General features: G+C 43.0%; 3 protein-coding genes across 3 annotated transcripts in view; 2 read left to right on the top strand and 1 right to left on the bottom strand.

Annotated features, from left to right (window-relative positions):
- LOC147004104 (uncharacterized) overlaps positions 1-17,651 on the top strand; it is a 522,844-nt gene that overhangs the window by 294,435 nt on the left and 210,758 nt on the right. The window lies entirely within an intron of this gene.
- The window catches only part of LOC147004110 (uncharacterized), a 76,371-nt gene that overhangs the window by 11,399 nt on the left and 47,321 nt on the right, over positions 1-17,651 (bottom strand). The gene's annotated exons all lie outside the window — the stretch shown is intronic.
- Positions 6,006-6,350, top strand: LOC147004111 (large ribosomal subunit protein P1-like). Its single transcript, XM_085838688.1, has 2 exons — positions 6,006-6,080; positions 6,153-6,350. The coding sequence occupies exons 1-2, from the start codon at positions 6,006-6,008 to the stop codon at positions 6,348-6,350; spliced, it is 273 nt and encodes a 90-aa protein (XP_085694814.1).

Below are 17,651 nucleotides of genomic sequence, written 5' to 3'. Positions count from 1 at the left end.
TTGAGAGGGTAGAGCCACAGAGAGGGAGAAGGAAACAGTTTTACTGGGAGAGTTTTACTTTATTTAGCTAAATATTTTTCTATAGCTTTATTTTGCATATATGCCCCATGACAATCTCTGGTGTCCACAAAGGTCAGAATAGAGCACCATATCCCTTGTAGCCAGAGCTGTGTGGATACTGGGAATCAAACCCAGGTCCTTTGCAAAATCAGCAAGTGCTCTTATACATTGAACTGTCTCTCCAGTTTCTCTGTGGTTTAAAAGCATGTGATGGTGTTATGTTATTTAAGGAGTATACTTTGCATGCTGAACACATTGTCAATTTGCATTTGTTTATATTTTACAGGCATGTACCAACATGCCCAATTTAATGAATTTACTTTTTTTCCCACCTTTTTGTGGGTTTGGGTGTTTTGCCTGCAAGTGCCTGTGCAACATGTGCATGCAGTACCCACAGAGACCAGAAGAGGGCTACCAGATTCCCTAAAACTGGAGTTAATAGTTATGCATGACCTTGTGGGTGCTGGGAACCAAACTCTGGTCCTCTGGGAAATCAGCCAGTGCTCTAACCACTGAGTCATCTCTTCAGACCCTTGTTTGTTAGAGAAAGTTTCTGCTATGTTAATACTAGCTGTCATCAAACTTGTCATCCTCCTGCTTCAGGCTTCTGAGGGCTGAGGTGACAGACATGCACCACAACATCTGGCTTAATAAAGTTATTAAATGTTGATATAAGTTATTTTATAAGATTGCACCCTGTGTCTTTGAAGAGAAAAACCCTTTAGGGCAGTGTCATAGATTTTGATCATGTGCTGATTTTCCTACATCGCTGACTTTTAGTGGTGTTTGCCAGGCAGATGTGCCCTGACTGCTGGAGGGCTGTGCTTTCTCAGTCCCAGAGTGAGAGTAAACACTGGAATCACACACACACATGCATGTGGCTGTGTCCAGGTTTTAAATTTTTCTTTCTTTATTCTGTTTTCTTTTTTTTTTCTTTTTTTTCTGGTTTTTTGAAGTTTATTAATGTTTATTAATGTGTTTTATCTGCATGTGTGCAAGTGTGTTAGGAGGTCAGAAGAGGCCATCGGATACCCTGTTGTGAACAGTCATGTGAGTACAGACAGTCAACCCAGGTTCTCTGCAGAAGAAACAGGTACTCTTAACCAGTGGGCCATCCCTCTAGCCTGCATCCAGCCTTTTATGTAGGTTCTGAGAATCCAAACCTCAGTCAGTCAGGCTTTCCCAGGTTCTTTACCAACGGAACCATTCCCCAGCCCAAAACAACTTTTTAGTTTGGAGATAGGACTTATTTTGACTCATTTAAAAAAATTTATCTTTTATGTATGTGTGTAAACTGTCACTCTCTTTTTCTTTGTTTTTTCTTTTTTTTAACTTTGTAAGTATTTATCATTGCTCATCCTGTGTGACATTTAGAGTTATATCACAGTTTTAGTGAGGTTGCCGAGGATATGTTGCCAGTGGGTTTATATACATTCCTGCATTTTAAGAAGTGATTTAGAGGCTTGGGGAGACAGCTCAGTAATTAAAAACACTCTGCTGCCCATGTGGAGGACCAGGGTTCAACTCCCAGGACTCACATGGTGGATCAGAATTGAAACTCCAATTCCAGGAAGTACAATGCCCTCTTCTGACCTCTGTGGGCACCAGGCATGTATGTGATGGGGCACAGATACACATGTAGGCGAAAACACCATTATACAAAAAAATAATATGTTTTCAATAAAATGAGAAAAATGTTTAAAAGGAAAGTAGTAACTCAGGCTGGGAATGTGCTAGCCTGGCACCACAAACCTTGTGTTCAGAGCTCAGACCCATATCACATGTTGAGGAGGTACACGCTTTTAGTCTCCTCAGCATTTGTGAGGTAGAAACAGAGGGATTAAACAGTCAGGCTCATCCTCTGTAACATAGTCAGTTTGAGGAAGACCAGCCTGAGCTGCATAAGACCCTCTCTTGAAACACAAAGGAGGCAACGAATGACTGTGGTCCAGGATTCTGGGGTCACTGCCCCCAGCTTTGATTTACAAAGCACCAGCTCTGTACAGTATGCAGCACCCAGAACCCACCTCACAGCTAATAATGCATTTGCTCCTGAGCATAAAGAAGAGAGGCCAGGTACTTTTCCAAATTCTTTAGAAATAAAAAGTTTATTTAATTCTCCACCACTTGAAGCAAGGATGCCTTTTGCCAGCTACATTTTAAAGAGAGGAACTAGGATCTGAAGAGATGGCTTGGTGGTTAAGAGCACTGGCTGATCTTCAGGGGACCAAAGGTTGTTCTCAGGTACACACATAGTGGCTCATGACCACCAACTATGACTGCAGTTCCTAGGGAACTGATGCTCTCTTTCAGCCTCTGTGAGTCCGAGGCATGCATATGGTACACTGACTTATATTCAATGAAACATCACACATAAATAACAATGAAGTATTTTTGTTTTGTTTTTTGAGACCTGATTTCTCTGTGTAGCCCTGACTGTCCAGGAATTCACCCTGAATACCAGGATGGACTTGAACTCAAAGATGCACCCTCCACCTGAGCACTGGGATTAAAGATGTGCACCACCAAGGTCAGCTTTACCCCTCAGTTTCATCATCTGTAAAGAGAAGAATTCCAATGCCCTTCCTAAGGCTTGGGCATATTTGTTTGTCTGTATGAGTTGAGGAGCTTAAATTCACTCCTGAAGACTGGGGATGTTGCTCAGTGGTAGAGCACCTGTCTACCATGCATAAGGCTGTGGGTTGCAAGCTCCACCCCAAGCCCCACCCTCAGTAATAATAATTAAAATAAAAACAAAATAAAAACATCATCCAAAGGATTAAAGCAGTGCTTGGTTCAGAGTCTTATATGGAATGTCTGCTGTTTCCATGTAAACAGTGGAATCATATGTAGCATGTTTAAAAATATGTTTTCATGACCCAGCAAGATGGTTTGGTAGGTAAAGGCACCTACTCCCCAGCTGGATCCCTGATCCCAGGAGGAAGGAAAAAATGGCCTCCTGTAAGCTGTGTTTCCCCTCCACAAATAGATTTTTTAAAATTCAGTTATTTTTGTTTTGTTTTGATTATTTTTTTCAAGACAAGATCTTACTACTTACCCTGGCTGTCCTAGAACTCTATGAACCAGGCTAGCCTGGAACTCAGAAATCCACCTGCCTCTGCCTCTTGTGTGCTGGCATTAAAGACATGAGCCACTACACCCAACAATAAATGTAATTTTTAAAAATGTTAATGTATGTTCTTAAATTTAATATTCTGTGGGAAATATGTATCTACTTACATAAGTTGTTATTCAATTCCCTCACACTTCAGATTATTTTTGTGTTGAGCAAGGCTTATTCTGGAGACTTATGCTGAGGTTGTTTTTGCAATAGTACTGAGTCTGCTGTGGTGACAAGATTGGAGATGTCTTGTGAGGTGGCAGTAGCTCACTTTCAATGAACTGACAGTGTCCCAACTTCTGCTGGGCTCTTTATGGCTACCTGTCCTTGACTTCTAGTCTCACCATATCATCCCTGGTGGGGAAACTATTTCAGAGCATGTCAGCTGCATGCAGTCGGGAATGGTGATCTTGTCCATTTCTCTCCCTAGTGCCCTGGCTAGTCCAGTGCTTGGGACACACCAGTACTCCATACATGTATGTGGAAGGACAGATGAGTTCGTCTAAGACCACAAGCTTTACTAAGTATGTTGCCTTTGAACCAGGCTCTCCGGCTGCAGCTCTCCAAGACATGACATTTCAAAGTTGAGAACAGTCTGCTTTGTGTTCCCATCCCTCATGGGATGTGTGTGTAGGTAAGCGCCTACTGAGCTCACTTGACAGAGCTCTGAAGCAGACACATTTGTGGTATTGAGCATTCTGTCCCTGATGCCCAATGTCAAACTCTTAGGGGACACATGGCCAAGTCTGGTATTGTTTTCTTGGTGTGATGTAAGAAAATGTGCCAGGGAGTTTGTTGAGGGTATCTGCTGCAGGTATCCCCCTTTATAAATGAGACTGAAGCGATGACTCCCCTCTCAGCCTTTATTATTTTTCAAGATTTATTATATTAGTGTTATTATTATGTTTCTGTCCATTTTCAAATTTCTATCTCTGGTCTATTGTCAAGTGTGAACATTTCGCCAACCTGCATATATTTACACGACTTGTTTTCTGGTGCCCTCAGAAGTTAGGAGAGGGAATCAGGTCCCTACAGATGTTTGAGAGCCACCATGTTGATGCTTGGAATCAATTTTGAGTCTTCTACAAGAGCAGGCCAGTGTGCTCTTAACATTTTTTTAATTTTGTATTTATGTATATGAGTACACTGTAGCTCTCTTCAGACACACCTGAAGAGGACATCAGATCCCATTACAGATGGTGGTGAGCCACCCTGTGGTTGCTGGGAATTGAACTCAGGATCTCTGAAAGAACAATCAGCACTCTTAACCACTGAGCTATCTCCCGAGCTTACCAACATCCCACCCCCACACCTGCTCTTAACTTCTGAGTCATGGTCAGCCCTCATTCTTCTGTTCAATTAAACATCTTTTATTTCACAAGTAACTTATGGTCATATTTATAAGTTCAGAAATCAAGACTGGTGAGGCAGAAGAGTGAACGTGGAAAGCCTTTCTTTGCAGAACCTTACAGATCCAGGTGCTGGTGTGCCATAGCCACTCCAGTTAAATCTGTGTGGCAAGCCCAAAAGCTTGGACGAAGTCCTGAGGCAAAAACTTTCCTGGAAACTTAGTCTCCTGGAGCCTTGGCATCCCATAGCATGGATGTTCAAAACTTAACCTTGTGTTAATAGGTGAATGGATCTGTGTGCTTTCTTTCAGTATTGTGTTATTATCAGTGCCTCCAAGGAATGATTTGTCAAATACCTAAATTAGGTTGAACTTTGTTTCCTGGCCTTCACCAATGTCCTAGCCAGCCCTTGAGCCGGCCCTGGACTTGGGATTTCATAAGAATGTTACCGATTAAGACGGATTGCCTCCAGTATTAAAAAAGAGATAGTGAAAGAAATCAGGCATTACTATCTACTAAATAGAGTTATAAATCTCAGGGCAAGCTTAGTAAAATAAGTTTAGAATTCTTATTATAGTTATATATGGCAGACTACATTACTTAATAGAAGAAAGTCCCTGACAAAATCACTTAGAATAACAGCCCAGTCACTCACATATACAAGAATTTACAATGGTTTAGGAAGTAGGAAGGGATGTGGTTTAAGGAGGAACTAGAGTATTGCATTATTCATGAGAAGGTTAGCTAGAGCAGAACTCCCTAGCACATACTTTCACTAACCCAGAAGCATAGCATAGTTAGGTATTTACTAAGAGCTGGCTGGTGGTGGGCTAAACAATAAATCAGAATTAGAACTATGGCTTCGGCAAGAAAGGACTTGCCCTGGGAACATAATGACCTCACACCTGGCTTTTAGGAATATAGCTGACTTTAGATAGAGATGACTTTGTCTCAGTTGTTACATTACCTAGTTCCTGTCAGTCTTTATGTATGCATTCTTCTGTTTTGTGTAAAGAGTCATTAAGCATTGGGTAACCTCAGCGTACCTTGGGTGATGTGTGACGTAACTTCCTTATTTTCTTCTGTATCATAAGTCTGATGTTTCCTTTGAGAAATTACATTCAGATCAACACTTTCTTATGTTTACATCTGTTTGTCATCCCGCTGACTCCTTCATGCCTGTGTACCAGAACCACCCTGATTCTCCAGACAGTTAAGGGGCCCCTGAGAGTTGAGGGTCTGACTGAATCTAGTCCACATCACTGGTGATTTAACACAGCCAGGAAGGCACTGTATGGGAGAAGCATACATGGGCATGGGGCAGAACAGGTCCCTATAGGTCACTGTCACCTTACTAAGATAGCCATTGGGATGTCTACAGAGAAACCCTGTTAATGTGTTCAGTTTGCTAATGCTGCATTGGGGTGAGGCCCTCACTTCATCCGGTGACTGGCACCGTGCCAGCAGTCCACAACATGGTGTCCATCTCCGAGCTTGCTTGCATCTACTCTGCTCTCACCCTGCAAGACAACAAGGTGATGGTCATGGAAGTTAAGATCAATACCCTCATTAAAGCAGCGGTTGTCAGCATTGAACCTTTCTGGCCTGGCTTGTCTGCAAAGGCTCTGGCCAATGTCAACATTGGTAGCCTCATCTACAATGTTGAGGCTGATGGGCCTGCTCCAGCTGCTGGAGCTGCACCTTCTGGTGGTCCTGCTCCATCCACTGCTGCCACCCCAGCTGAAGAGAAGAAAGTGGAAGCAAAGAAGGAAGAGGCCGAGGAGTCCGAAGACGACAGGGGCTTTGGTCTTTTTGACTAAACTGCTTTTGTTAACTTATCCAATAAAGAGCTGAACCTGTACCTGAATTGTACCTCCTGATACCTTTACACAAGAGTACAAACTTTAGTGCATAATGAACCTGTTAGATATTTTGCATATTACTGTAGTATTGAGCATCTGAAAAAAATGTATACTGAGTGGAATACATGTCTATAAAGGATTTGCTAGTATTCTTATGTAACACACTTATATCCAGTCACACAAGATTATTGATTCTGAAGAAACGAGTCTGATAAGGGTCAACAATCTATTCAAAAATTATGATGCCACTCTTGAGGAAGGATTGACTTTTCTGACTTGAAGCCTTGTTGCTTGGTATCTGTTACATGAATAAATTCATGCTGAAGAGAAATTTTGTAGATAGGCTTTAAGAAACCTTAATAGGAATGAATGCATTCATGAGTAAGTGTGTGTGTGTGTGTGTGTGTGTGTGTGTGTGTGTGTGTGTGTGTTTGTGTGTGTGTATTTTCACAAGGATTTAGGCCAGGAGAGATATGTGCAAATTGGAACACAACTTTGTGGAATCTACTTTGGACATTTTTTTATGCTTCAATTATATTTTTATGCATCAAATATATTTTTCAAGTGTATTAGTTCATACTTAAGTCTAAATAGTTGTTTCATTCTCAGAACCACAAATGAATGCCAGAGAATTTTCACCATGGCTAAAGTTGTTTGACGCTGATATTTTATTAATTTATATTTCATGTAATCCCCTTTCCTGGTTTGTCCCTCTGGAAGCCCTGTATTCCATCCTCCCTCCCTGTGCTTCTGTACAGGTGCTCCCACACACACCTACTCCTGCCTCCCAACCCTGACATTCCCCTGCACTGGGGTATGGAGCCTTCCCATGACCAAGGGCCTCTCCTCTCATTGATATCTAATAAGGACATCCTCTGCTACGTAGGCAGATGTAGCCTTGGATCCTTCAGTTCCTTGAGTCTTTTCTCCAGCTCCTCCATTGGGAACCCAAGCTCATTCCAACTCCAGTGGAGTCTGTGTAGCAATGAAAGAAAAATTCATTGAATGGCTACCAGACCCGAGGTTTGTGCTCTGTGGAGCTAGGCCTCCTGGAAGTCCCTGGCAGTCTGCCTGTCCCTCCCATGTCCCCTTCTGGGATGACAAAGAATGTCCTTGGCATGTTTGCCTGGATGGCAGTTGCTGATACAAAGAACTTTGTGATTTGGAAAGATGTATCTTTAGATGTTTTAAGAATTGAAAATACTAGCCAGGAAACTGTGCTGGGTGCTTCGACCACAGTGTCCACAACCATGGCGCCAGTGTCTGTAGCAAAAATAGATGAGAGCCTGACTCAATTTGCCCGCAATGTCATCCCACCAGAGACTTTGTCTGAAGCAGCACAATTGATTTTGCAGATCTTGCAAAGAGAAAATATGATTTTGGGCACTGACATTAATTTAATACAACAATTAGAATTAGGCATTAATAAACTTGTCAGAAGTAAAAGAGAAACTATACAGGACGAAGAAATCCAGAATTTACAGGAATTAGGATTAACAGTGAAGATGGGGAATTAAGTCAGTTCTAGGGAAGCTGAGTAGAGGATGGTGGGAAGAACCTAGATATCGTGGCCCTTATAAGTTTAACCCAACAGATACTCCACTTCTCTGGACTGGAAGTTAAGATAAGAACGTAGTCAGATGGATTGTGAAAAAGGGGAAGAAAATGAAATTTCAGAATTAAGTCTATGGGAAAGAATAAAAAGAAGTAGGGCTCCTTGGTGTGCCTAACAGATGAGCAACAGTGGACCTTGAGATGGCAGGTGTATGTTTTCCTATCATTTGGAGATACTTCTAGATGGTCAGGAGTAGACGTATTTGGGAATAAAAGAAATAAGCAAGAAATATTACAAAGTTTAGATTGACAATGCATGTGTTGTTGAATGAGATTATTAGAGTAGTAAATAAAAGGTTATGAGAGCCTTGAGTCAATATGAAAGTTCAGTCTGGCAGCAAAACCACAGGTGAGTGCCGAGGGGTGATTTAATTTCCTAGTAAGCTATATTTGTGTTAGGTTTAAAGAAGAACTATGGGGACTGGTGAGATGGCTCAGTGGGTAAGAGCACCCGACTGCTCTTCCGAAGGTCCAGAGTTCAAATCCCAGAAACCACATGGTGGCTCACAACCATCCGCAACGAGATCTGGCGCCCTCTTCTGGAGTGTCTGTAGACAGCTACAGTGTACTTGCATATAATAAATAAATAAATCTTTAAAAAAAAAAAAAGAAGAAGAAGAAGAAGAACTACGATGTGTGATTTGCCAAGAGAAAATTGTTTCGTCTTGATTGTGTATATAATCTGAACCCTGAAGTAAAGATTTTATAGCAGCAGCAGCAGCTTCACCACTGAGTGCCTGTCTGTCTGTCACGCCGATCCTATTCCCAACCTGGTTCCAGTCACCTTGGGTTCCTGACCACTTAGGTGAAATTCCCACCGTGATGTCCAAGGCAGGCCAGGAAGCAGGAGTGGGTAGGTTGGGGAGCAGGATGAGGGGTGAGGGTATAGTGGATTTTCATGGGGGAAACTAGGAAAGGGGATAGCATTTGAAATGTAAGGGAAGAAAATATCTAATAAAAAAAAGAAGAGAAAGAGTTGAGAAGGAACAAGAAAGGGGGAGCTTATTCAACAGCAAATTTCAGAGGCTGAAAACACTCTAGGTCTAGATAAGATTGTAGGGAGGCAAGAGGCTTCCAGGACTAGGCCTAGCTTAACAAGCAAAGGCAGTAATCATCCCAAACAACAATTGCATTATGAGAATAAAAGGTACATTTATACCTCTGTGGTAAAAATTAGACATTGCTCAGTATAAAACCTCTCAAGAATGTAAGAAAAGCAGAAACATACCTCGGAAAAATGAAGATCTACAGACACAAAAAACCCCTCAGATCACACAGTTCGCTCTGCCATCAAATATCTTGGACTGCCTGGTGGAAGCATTCATAGTGTCTGGGGCAGGAGAGAGAGTTATCAAAGGCCATATGGAGATTTGCATCCTGTGTGCTACAATCTCAATCTGCCAGGCAAGGCATGGCCACTAGTATCATAGTGGCAAGACTATCTGTGGATAACAAAAGGCTTTCCTCTTCAAGCTGAGGCCCACTCCTCAGGAAAAATTGCTTAGACTAAACTGAGAATCTGGCTAAAATCCAATAAGGAAGGACACAGGCCCTGGGAGGGAAACTACCACTGACATTTGCTACATGTATAAACCTGAGCCTTGTCACACATATAGCCTGAGGCTGCTTTCAGTATGGGTAAAAGAAACTATTGTCAATGGGCAACAGTTATTTCAGAAACTCAAAACTAATCAAATATTGCAATCAACTCATTGGTGTCTGTACTGCCTCTAACAGGAAATTGAAATTACCACATTTAATATTATTCAAAGTGAGCCGGGCGTGGTGGCGCATGCCTTTAATCCCAGCACTCGGGAGGCAGAGGCAGGCGGATTTCTGAGTTCGAGGCCAGCCTGGTCTACAAAGTGAGTGCCAGGACAGCCAGGGCTACACAGAGAAACCCTGTCTCGAAAAACCAAAAAAAAAAAAAAAAAAAAAAAAATTATTCAAAGTGAAATTTTCTAGAATCATTATTGAAATAGAATCTGTCTAAACCAAATTCATGTCCTCTTTCTACTGACAGTGGAGAACTGTTAGTATTCTGTCTAAACTCCACCCTCACATTTATCTGGCAACAGTCAGGTAGGCCTGGCCACTGCAAAAGGGGCTGCTTGCACCATCCTTGCTCTCTTGATCTCTTGCTTCTCTCTTGCCCTCTTGGGCTCTTCCTTCCCCCGTCCCTTCCCCATTCCCTTCCCCTCTCTTCACATGTTCATGGCTGGCCTCTACTTCTCTACTTTCTCCCTTTCTCTGTATTTCTCTACCTCTACTACCTTCTTAACTCCCCTCCCCATGCCCTGAATAAACTCTGTTCTATACTATACCATCATGTGGCTGGTCCCTCAGGGGAAAGGGATGTCTAGGCATAGGCCCACTGAGACACCCCCTTCCCCCATACCTCACCACACACCCATAGAACCTATTCTTTCTCTCTTTATCTTTTTATAAACACATCATGTGGTACCAGGACTGGGATTTAGAAACTCTGTAGGTTTGCATCTAGACCAACACTCCCTAGCCCCGTCCTGGGAAACCCCATCCCCCATTGGTTAGAGTAAATGACCTCATGGTCCTACCAAAGAGTTCTTGAACTTGGAGCTAACCCTGTGCTACCATGATCCTCATTCTAGGACTTATTCCCTTGCGTGACACTTTCCTCTTAACTTCTGAGACACTTACTTTCCTTTGGCTGTAAATTCCAAGTCAGGCCTGGACAACTTATCTCAGTGGCTCAGGAGCAGTGGCTCCGAGCATTAATCCCCAGTCCCCATGTGTCTCACCCATGGGTCTGTCTTTTGCTGACTGCCAGTGACCCAGAGCATAGACTTTCCCCTCCCCCTCCCTTATTTGGGGCCTGCTGCAGCCACTCTTCAGCTGGTTCTCCTGAAAGCAGGTCTGGCAAAGCCCCTTGCATCCTTCCAGAGATCCTGCCTGAGACTTGCTTTCCCACATGCTCTCTCCCACACAGGTCTTGGCTGCCTGCACCTGTGCATGTGAGAAAGCCCCTCCCTCCCTCCCTCCCTCCCTCCCTCCCTCCCTCCCTCCCTCCCTCCCTCCCTCCTTCCCTCTTTCTCTCATACCCTCTCTGCCTAGGATATATAAAGTGAAGGCTAGTGACTCCACAAGAATAGCATGCATGTTGCTAGGATACAAAACATGCTACTTCAGGTGTTTCACTTTCCACTCCCACTACAGGTGTGTGCCAGCCAGTCCCTCACTCTACAGACAAGCCATTCCCACGGCTTGTCTGGCAGCACAATTCAATCTCAACCCACTGCTGTCAGCTCTTATTCTGTTCCTAGACACGTGTTTCGTTACTAATACAAAAGGTACTTTTCTCTCCTTACACAGCCTGTCAAAGTGACTTAAGAGTCTCCTTCCCAGCCTATCTTGGAAGATGATGATTTTTCCTACTGCCATTAAATTCTATTTGGTTATAACCAATTGATAGAGCCCTCAATCATGTCAGAAGCCTGCTAATCATTAAGTTTATGACAGAATTCTTAAGGCCTCTAACAGTTTCTCCCACGAGGTCACAGAAGTTGGTGACACAGCTACAAGATACTGCACGGATATGATAATCACTGAAAAACACAGTGGACAAAACTGGATACCCTGAGTCACATGACTTACATTGTCTAAATCAAGAAAAGCTGTTTCTCATGTGACATTTATCCATTCCAGAGAGAAGAAAAGCCCTGTGTCTTCTGTGCTTGAAAGATAGACTGCCCAAGTTGCCATGGAGACCACAGGGAACTATTGGCTAGTGTATGACTGCTAGAGTATTGTTTATTCTTCCCCAGACTTCTGACTACATTGACAGCTAAGATAACTATACCTTGACAGCTAGAAAAAGCTTTCACAGATGTCATCTGTTACTACCTTACCTTCCTCTTCTTGACAGGACACTGTCCTAATATTATTCTTGTTCTAACTCTAATGAAACATTCCACTATATGACCCAACTTTTTCATCACAAATTATTGTTTCTTCTGCCCCGAAAATGCTCATCTTAAAAACTGTCCGTGTTATTAACTCATATTGTTATCTCTTTTGCAAACTTATAAACTACAGGAAACCCATTCAGATCTACCTCTCATGGACCAAATAGACACTACCCAGATAAGAAAATCTGACCAAATTTCCCACTTACTACCTATTTCAAAGGGTGGGATTCCTCTGGGTTTCAAATATATATCTTAAGAGAAAATTTTTCTTTCTCTGAAAAGCACTTCATCTTATTCTCTACTTACAATAATGTGTTTCAACATTTTGTCAAGTCCAGGCACTTACCATGTCCAGGACAGCTCCAGAGAAGCAACCTCCAGATGCTCCAGTCTCCTGTCACAGACACAGATGGATCTACTGGATATTTTCCTTCTGACCTATGCTTACATAGCTTCACAAGCTCTGGACAGCAGGAAACATCCAACTCTCCTAAGACTGGACAAATACTCCACATACCCACTTGTCTAGGTTCCCTAGAGATCTGCCGTCCCCAAACCAGCCGGAAGTAGTCAGATATTACGATGACCCTATTGCTGCTTTACCATCACCTCTTTCTAATTTCTTCTTCTTTAATTAAACCAAAATGGGGGAATGTAAGCATTCTGTCTAAATTCCACCCCCACAGTTACCTGGCAACAGGCAGGTGTGGGGCTGTGGAAGGCAGCCTATTTTGGTTTATTGAGGCTTGCTCAGGTGACCCAGTAAATAAACTCTACAAGGGATGGAACAGTGAGCCACTTTCCCAGAGAAAGGTGCCTGACACCACAGTGCCCCCAACTCCATAATTCTGAGACTATAAGTCACACAGACAATGTCCCAAGCTCCTGGCATTCTGGCTGGACTCCACCCCGACAGTTTCCTGGCTATGGTCAGGTATGTTCCTCCCCACAGTTACCTGACAACAACATATAGCCTAGCTCACTGTAAAAGGGACTACTTAGCCCCTCCTCTCTCTCTTTAAGCGCTTACCTTTCTTAATCTCATCTCTAGCTGTCCTACTCTCTTTCTGTGCCCCGCTCTCTCCACATGACCATGGCCAGCCTCTCTCTCTCTCTTTCTACCTTCCTACAATAAAGCTCTAAAACTAGAGACTGTCTCTGTTCATCAAGGCCCTCCATGCTTAAAAAATAGGATAGGCTTTCTTAATCCCAGCACTCGGGAGGCAGAGGCAGGCGGATTTCTGAGTTCGAGGCCAGCCTGGTCTACAAAGTGAGTTCCAGGACAGCCAGGGCTATACAGAGAAACCCTGTCTCAAAAAACCAAAAAAAAAAAAAAAAAAAATAGGCTTTCCTCTAAATAGCCCTGTCTAACCTCCAGCTGGAAGGCCTTCCTGTGCTGCCATGGACCAGACCAAAGTCTCTTGCCAGCATGGGAACCACCCAGTGACCTCTCCCCCTGCCCTCCTCTCCCTTCTGCCCAAGGGCTGTCCAAGCCGACGGGGGCTGGGGGGGGGGGGGATTTTGTGCTCAGCTCTTCTATGATCTCCAATGGTGTCTGGGTTGTTGGAGACTGAGAACCTGGCCTCCATGAGGCCCAGAGACTTAGGACTGCCCCTTGTACTCCCTCCACCTTCCCTGCCACCGCCACACCCCGGGCGAGCTGACATCCAGTGGCTTCCCACAGCCAGACTCTTGCCCAGAGAAACAGAACTCTGGTGAGATGAAGTTTTTTTTTCTCCCACCCCCCCCCCTTTTCCCCATGCCCAGTGCCCAAAATCCAGGTAGCTCCTCCCCATAGTTACCTGGCAACAGTGGTAGGCCTGACCCACTATAAAAAGGGCTGCTTGCCTCATCCTTGCTCTCTTGATCTCTTGCTCTCTTGCTTCCCTCTGCTACTCTATTGCCCTGTTGGGCTCTTTCCTTAAACCTTCCCTTCACCAATCCCTTCCCTCTCTCTCCATGTGTTGATGGCCAGCCTCTAGTGGCTGGTCCTTCAGGGGGAAGGGGTAGGAAGCCGTGATAATACGTGCCTTCACTAGATGCCAATAAAGCTCCATTGTGCGCATGTGCCGGAGCAAATGCCCACCAAGTCACTAGTCCGTCCCCGGGGACATTTGAGACTGTGGGTGGAACCGCCAGTAGTATTAACACGTCACACCTGTGGGTATATATAGCAACACGTTTCTATCCTTCTTTGTTCTACCTCACGATTATGAATAAAGTGTAACCACGAAAGGTCTTGACTTGTGTCCTGTGTGCGTTCCTGCGGGACGGGTATAACCCAGGACAGAAAGGGATGCCTTGGCATGGGCCCTCTGAGGCACCCCCTTCCTCCATACTTCACCACAGCCTCATAGAACATATTCTTTCTCTCTTTATCTTTTCATAAACACATCAGGACCCACCCCACCCCTTGTTAAATCCCTCTATCACATCTGAATCGTTTGTTCTTTACCATCCAGGGCTCGCTCTTAAATTTAAGTGTGAGCAGATTAAGCTAAGCAGAGGGAGACCTGAATGTGGGAAAACTATGGTCGCAAAGAATGTGGAACTTTTCATAAGTCAAAATCAAAATGCCAACACCTGGCAAAAGGATATAAATGAAGGAAAGGGAAGATACCACAGAAAATGTCTCTTTTTCTCTGAAGATTTCAGTTTCTCTATGAAATGTGAGACTCCTTCACACAGTTCACACACATTCAGAGTCCTTTGCCCAGGAACCCTGAACAGGAGGAAGGAAGACTGCAAGAAATCTATTCTGACCCACAGAATCTAAGCACATGAACTCCAACAAGACCTCTTTGCAACCAGGGCAGGTCAGGACCTTGTTAGGTCTCAGAGAAACTCAGAACAAAAGGATAACTGGTGTGCCTATTAACATAGCCATGTGGACATTGTTGGCTAGGTGGTTTCTTGGCTCCTGGTTCCTCTTTTGCCCAGGCCTCTATCCTCTCTTCACTTCCTCCATACCCCTTCCCCTCTGCTCATGGGCAGGTTATGTCTACACCCAGCCAGATAGCTCTGGCTCTTTTCTCCCTCAGAATGTAAAGCCTCAAATTAACCAATAAGCAACACTTGCCCACGAACCAGGTACTTTACTGGAATGCTGCCATGTGCAAGACAAAGGAAAATCATAAAGACTCATGGGAAACTACAATAAACTATGTGATTATCTTTAAAACTCCCTGTAGCATGTGTCCAAAGTCTGTCTTTTCTCAGGATGTAATATTTAATAAATCTTGCCCACATGCTGTAGTTGGTTTTTCTCTGGTGATGTTCAGGGTTAACAGAACCTACAATAGATCTTCTCCTCAGCGATACCTTACTGCTATCCTATCTTCATGTTCAATGGAGAATTTAACTTCACACAGTACATTTTAATAGCCACAATCCATATGATGGTGCTTTATAATGTAAACTTTCTAATCCAATCAAACCTGCACTGTATCTTCATATGATTAATATCTACAAAGCTCTCTGAGGAGGCATATAAATTCATTGTCCTGGCAAATAGGTACTCTCTTAAAATGGCAAATGGAGGAATACAGGTGTTAAGAAAGAATGGATGAATTTGAATTCGGAGAGCTCTTTAAGGCTTTACCAAAGAGAATCTCCATGTACAAACTACAGATACTGCATAGGATCTACAATGTTGTTTTAGAAGAATGTTCTGGAATCCATAAAAGTCATTAAAACATTACAATGAAACCCAGTTCATAGTGTTATGCCCAGATATTGAAACCACAAAGACCACCAGGACTCAACTCTGAAGCATTTCACACCAGTGTATATTCCAGCTTGGTATGCAAACCTTCCCTGATGCAGCACGTTAGGTGACTGACCAGGAATTTTATCTCTTCACGGGAAAGAAGGCAGAAGAAAAATGTAGTAGTGCTAGTAACTCCCAGCAGCTGCACCTGGCTGGATATGTCTAACCTTGAGACCCGGTTTTTTTTTTCTTGTTTTGGTTGTTTCTTGTTCTTGTTTTTCGCTTGTTTTGGTTGTTTTCCTAAATGCACCTAATCAGGCAAGTAGGCCCTCCCTCCCGTCAAATACCACTCCACCAACTCTGTTGCAGGGTGCCTTCCACACAACTGCAGCTGTCAGGATGCCCAGGGCCTACACTACACAGCTTCCCCACAAGATTGCTGCCATTCCAGACCAGAACTGGATGTAGTAGGACACTGCACCTGGGTTCTGGGCCATTCAAACCAAATTATGTTGACTAACTTCTCATGTTGCAATACCGGACTCCTGGGCCAAAAACTTAAAATTATGATGTTAAAATGTCCTACTCTCAAAGTATAGTATATATCCCCTAAAGAGAGCAATTTATATGATATCCAAGATACAGAACTGAAAACTCAGAGTGAGGATCAGGAGATGCATGTCAATCAACTCAGAGAGGACAGGAACAAAATGATTCATGGACAAGAAATAATAGCAGATGCCTGAAGGAAATGAAGACAACTCAGGATATGAAAATTGAGTTCAATAAGTAGCTAGAAATACCCACAAAAATGAAATGAAAAAAGAAATGAAAAATGCTGTGAGTCAAAGAAAAATAATACCAAGAGTTCCTGTGGGAAACAAAATATCAGGCTTGAACACATTGTAGAGTTGCTGGAACACCTCAGTCAAAGAAAATAATGAACTGAAATAATGTTGGATATGGCACAATATCATATCCTGCTTGTAATGTGTGGGGAGTAAAATAGAGAAACACCTTGGGAACACTGTCCAGATTTTATTAAAAACAAACAAGGAGACAACAACTAGACTTAGGACTATAATAGATACTGTTTAAAAAATTACTCATAAATATATTCCTGATTGTGCTCTGTGATTCTCAATGTACATGCATGCACATCTGCATAAGCAGAGGAAGAAGTCTCCAGAATTACCCAAGTCTCTTTAGAGATTCTAGCTAGGAAATCAACTCTTTTCACGATTATAATGAGGCCCAGGTGTCTCAGAAGACTTCTGAGGATCAAAAACTGTTGTGATGATTTTGACAGGTTGAAATAGATTCCAGCTCATTATGGAGGTGAGAGCTCAGAAACACAAGCCCAGACCTGGGGGTCTGTCCTTAAAGTACATGATTCTGAGACCTTGGACAACGTTCACATGGCAGGGCTCCTTGCTTTCCATCATGGTGAATTATATACTTTCCCACATTAAGCTTATGCAAAAAAAAAAAAAAGATGGCACCAGCTAATAGATACTGCCTATGAGAACAGATTAAACACATTGATGATTAATAATGAATCTGAGATGAGTTAAGGAAAGAAATGAAAGCCTTTCCCTCAGAGGTATTGAACAAAGAGTACATCTAAATTGGAAACTTCTACTTCATGTTCCCTGTACATTCCACCCTGTCTGTTTGTTGTATGAGTTTGAATGTGTGACTACCCCAAGGCTGCTTTCTGCATCTCTTTCTGTGTATATGTCTTCTCTCTCTCTCTCTCTCTCTCTCTCTCTCTCTCTCTCTCTCTCTCTCTCTCTCTCTCTGTGTCTATGTATATACTCTGTATGTGTCTCTCTCATACCTATTTCTGTCTTTCTAGCTGACTTTAAGAAAAATCAATCTTTATGGAACAGCAAGGAAAGTATCACGTGGGAAAGGAATGGGATACTGTACAGAGAAATCTCTAAAGGGTTAGGTGACTGCCTTCAACTGATCAAGATAGCAGACACT

This window comes from Mus caroli, unplaced genomic scaffold (genome assembly GCF_978045245.1).
Source record: "Mus caroli unplaced genomic scaffold, Mus_caroli_1 scaffold_6, whole genome shotgun sequence".
NCBI classification, from domain to species: domain Eukaryota; kingdom Metazoa; phylum Chordata; class Mammalia; order Rodentia; family Muridae; genus Mus; species Mus caroli.
This window is presented reverse-complemented; position numbering and strand designations above follow the sequence as displayed.

Excerpts from the sequence above, each read along its gene's own strand:
- LOC147004111 (XM_085838688.1), top strand. The coding sequence starts at position 6,006 with ATGGTGTCCATCTCCGAGCTTGCTTGCATCTACTCTGCTCTCACCCTG. Across the intron at positions 6,081-6,152 it reads ACAAGGTGATGGTCATGGAA|GCTCTGGCCAATGTCAACAT; the intron begins GTTAAGATCAAT and ends TTGTCTGCAAAG.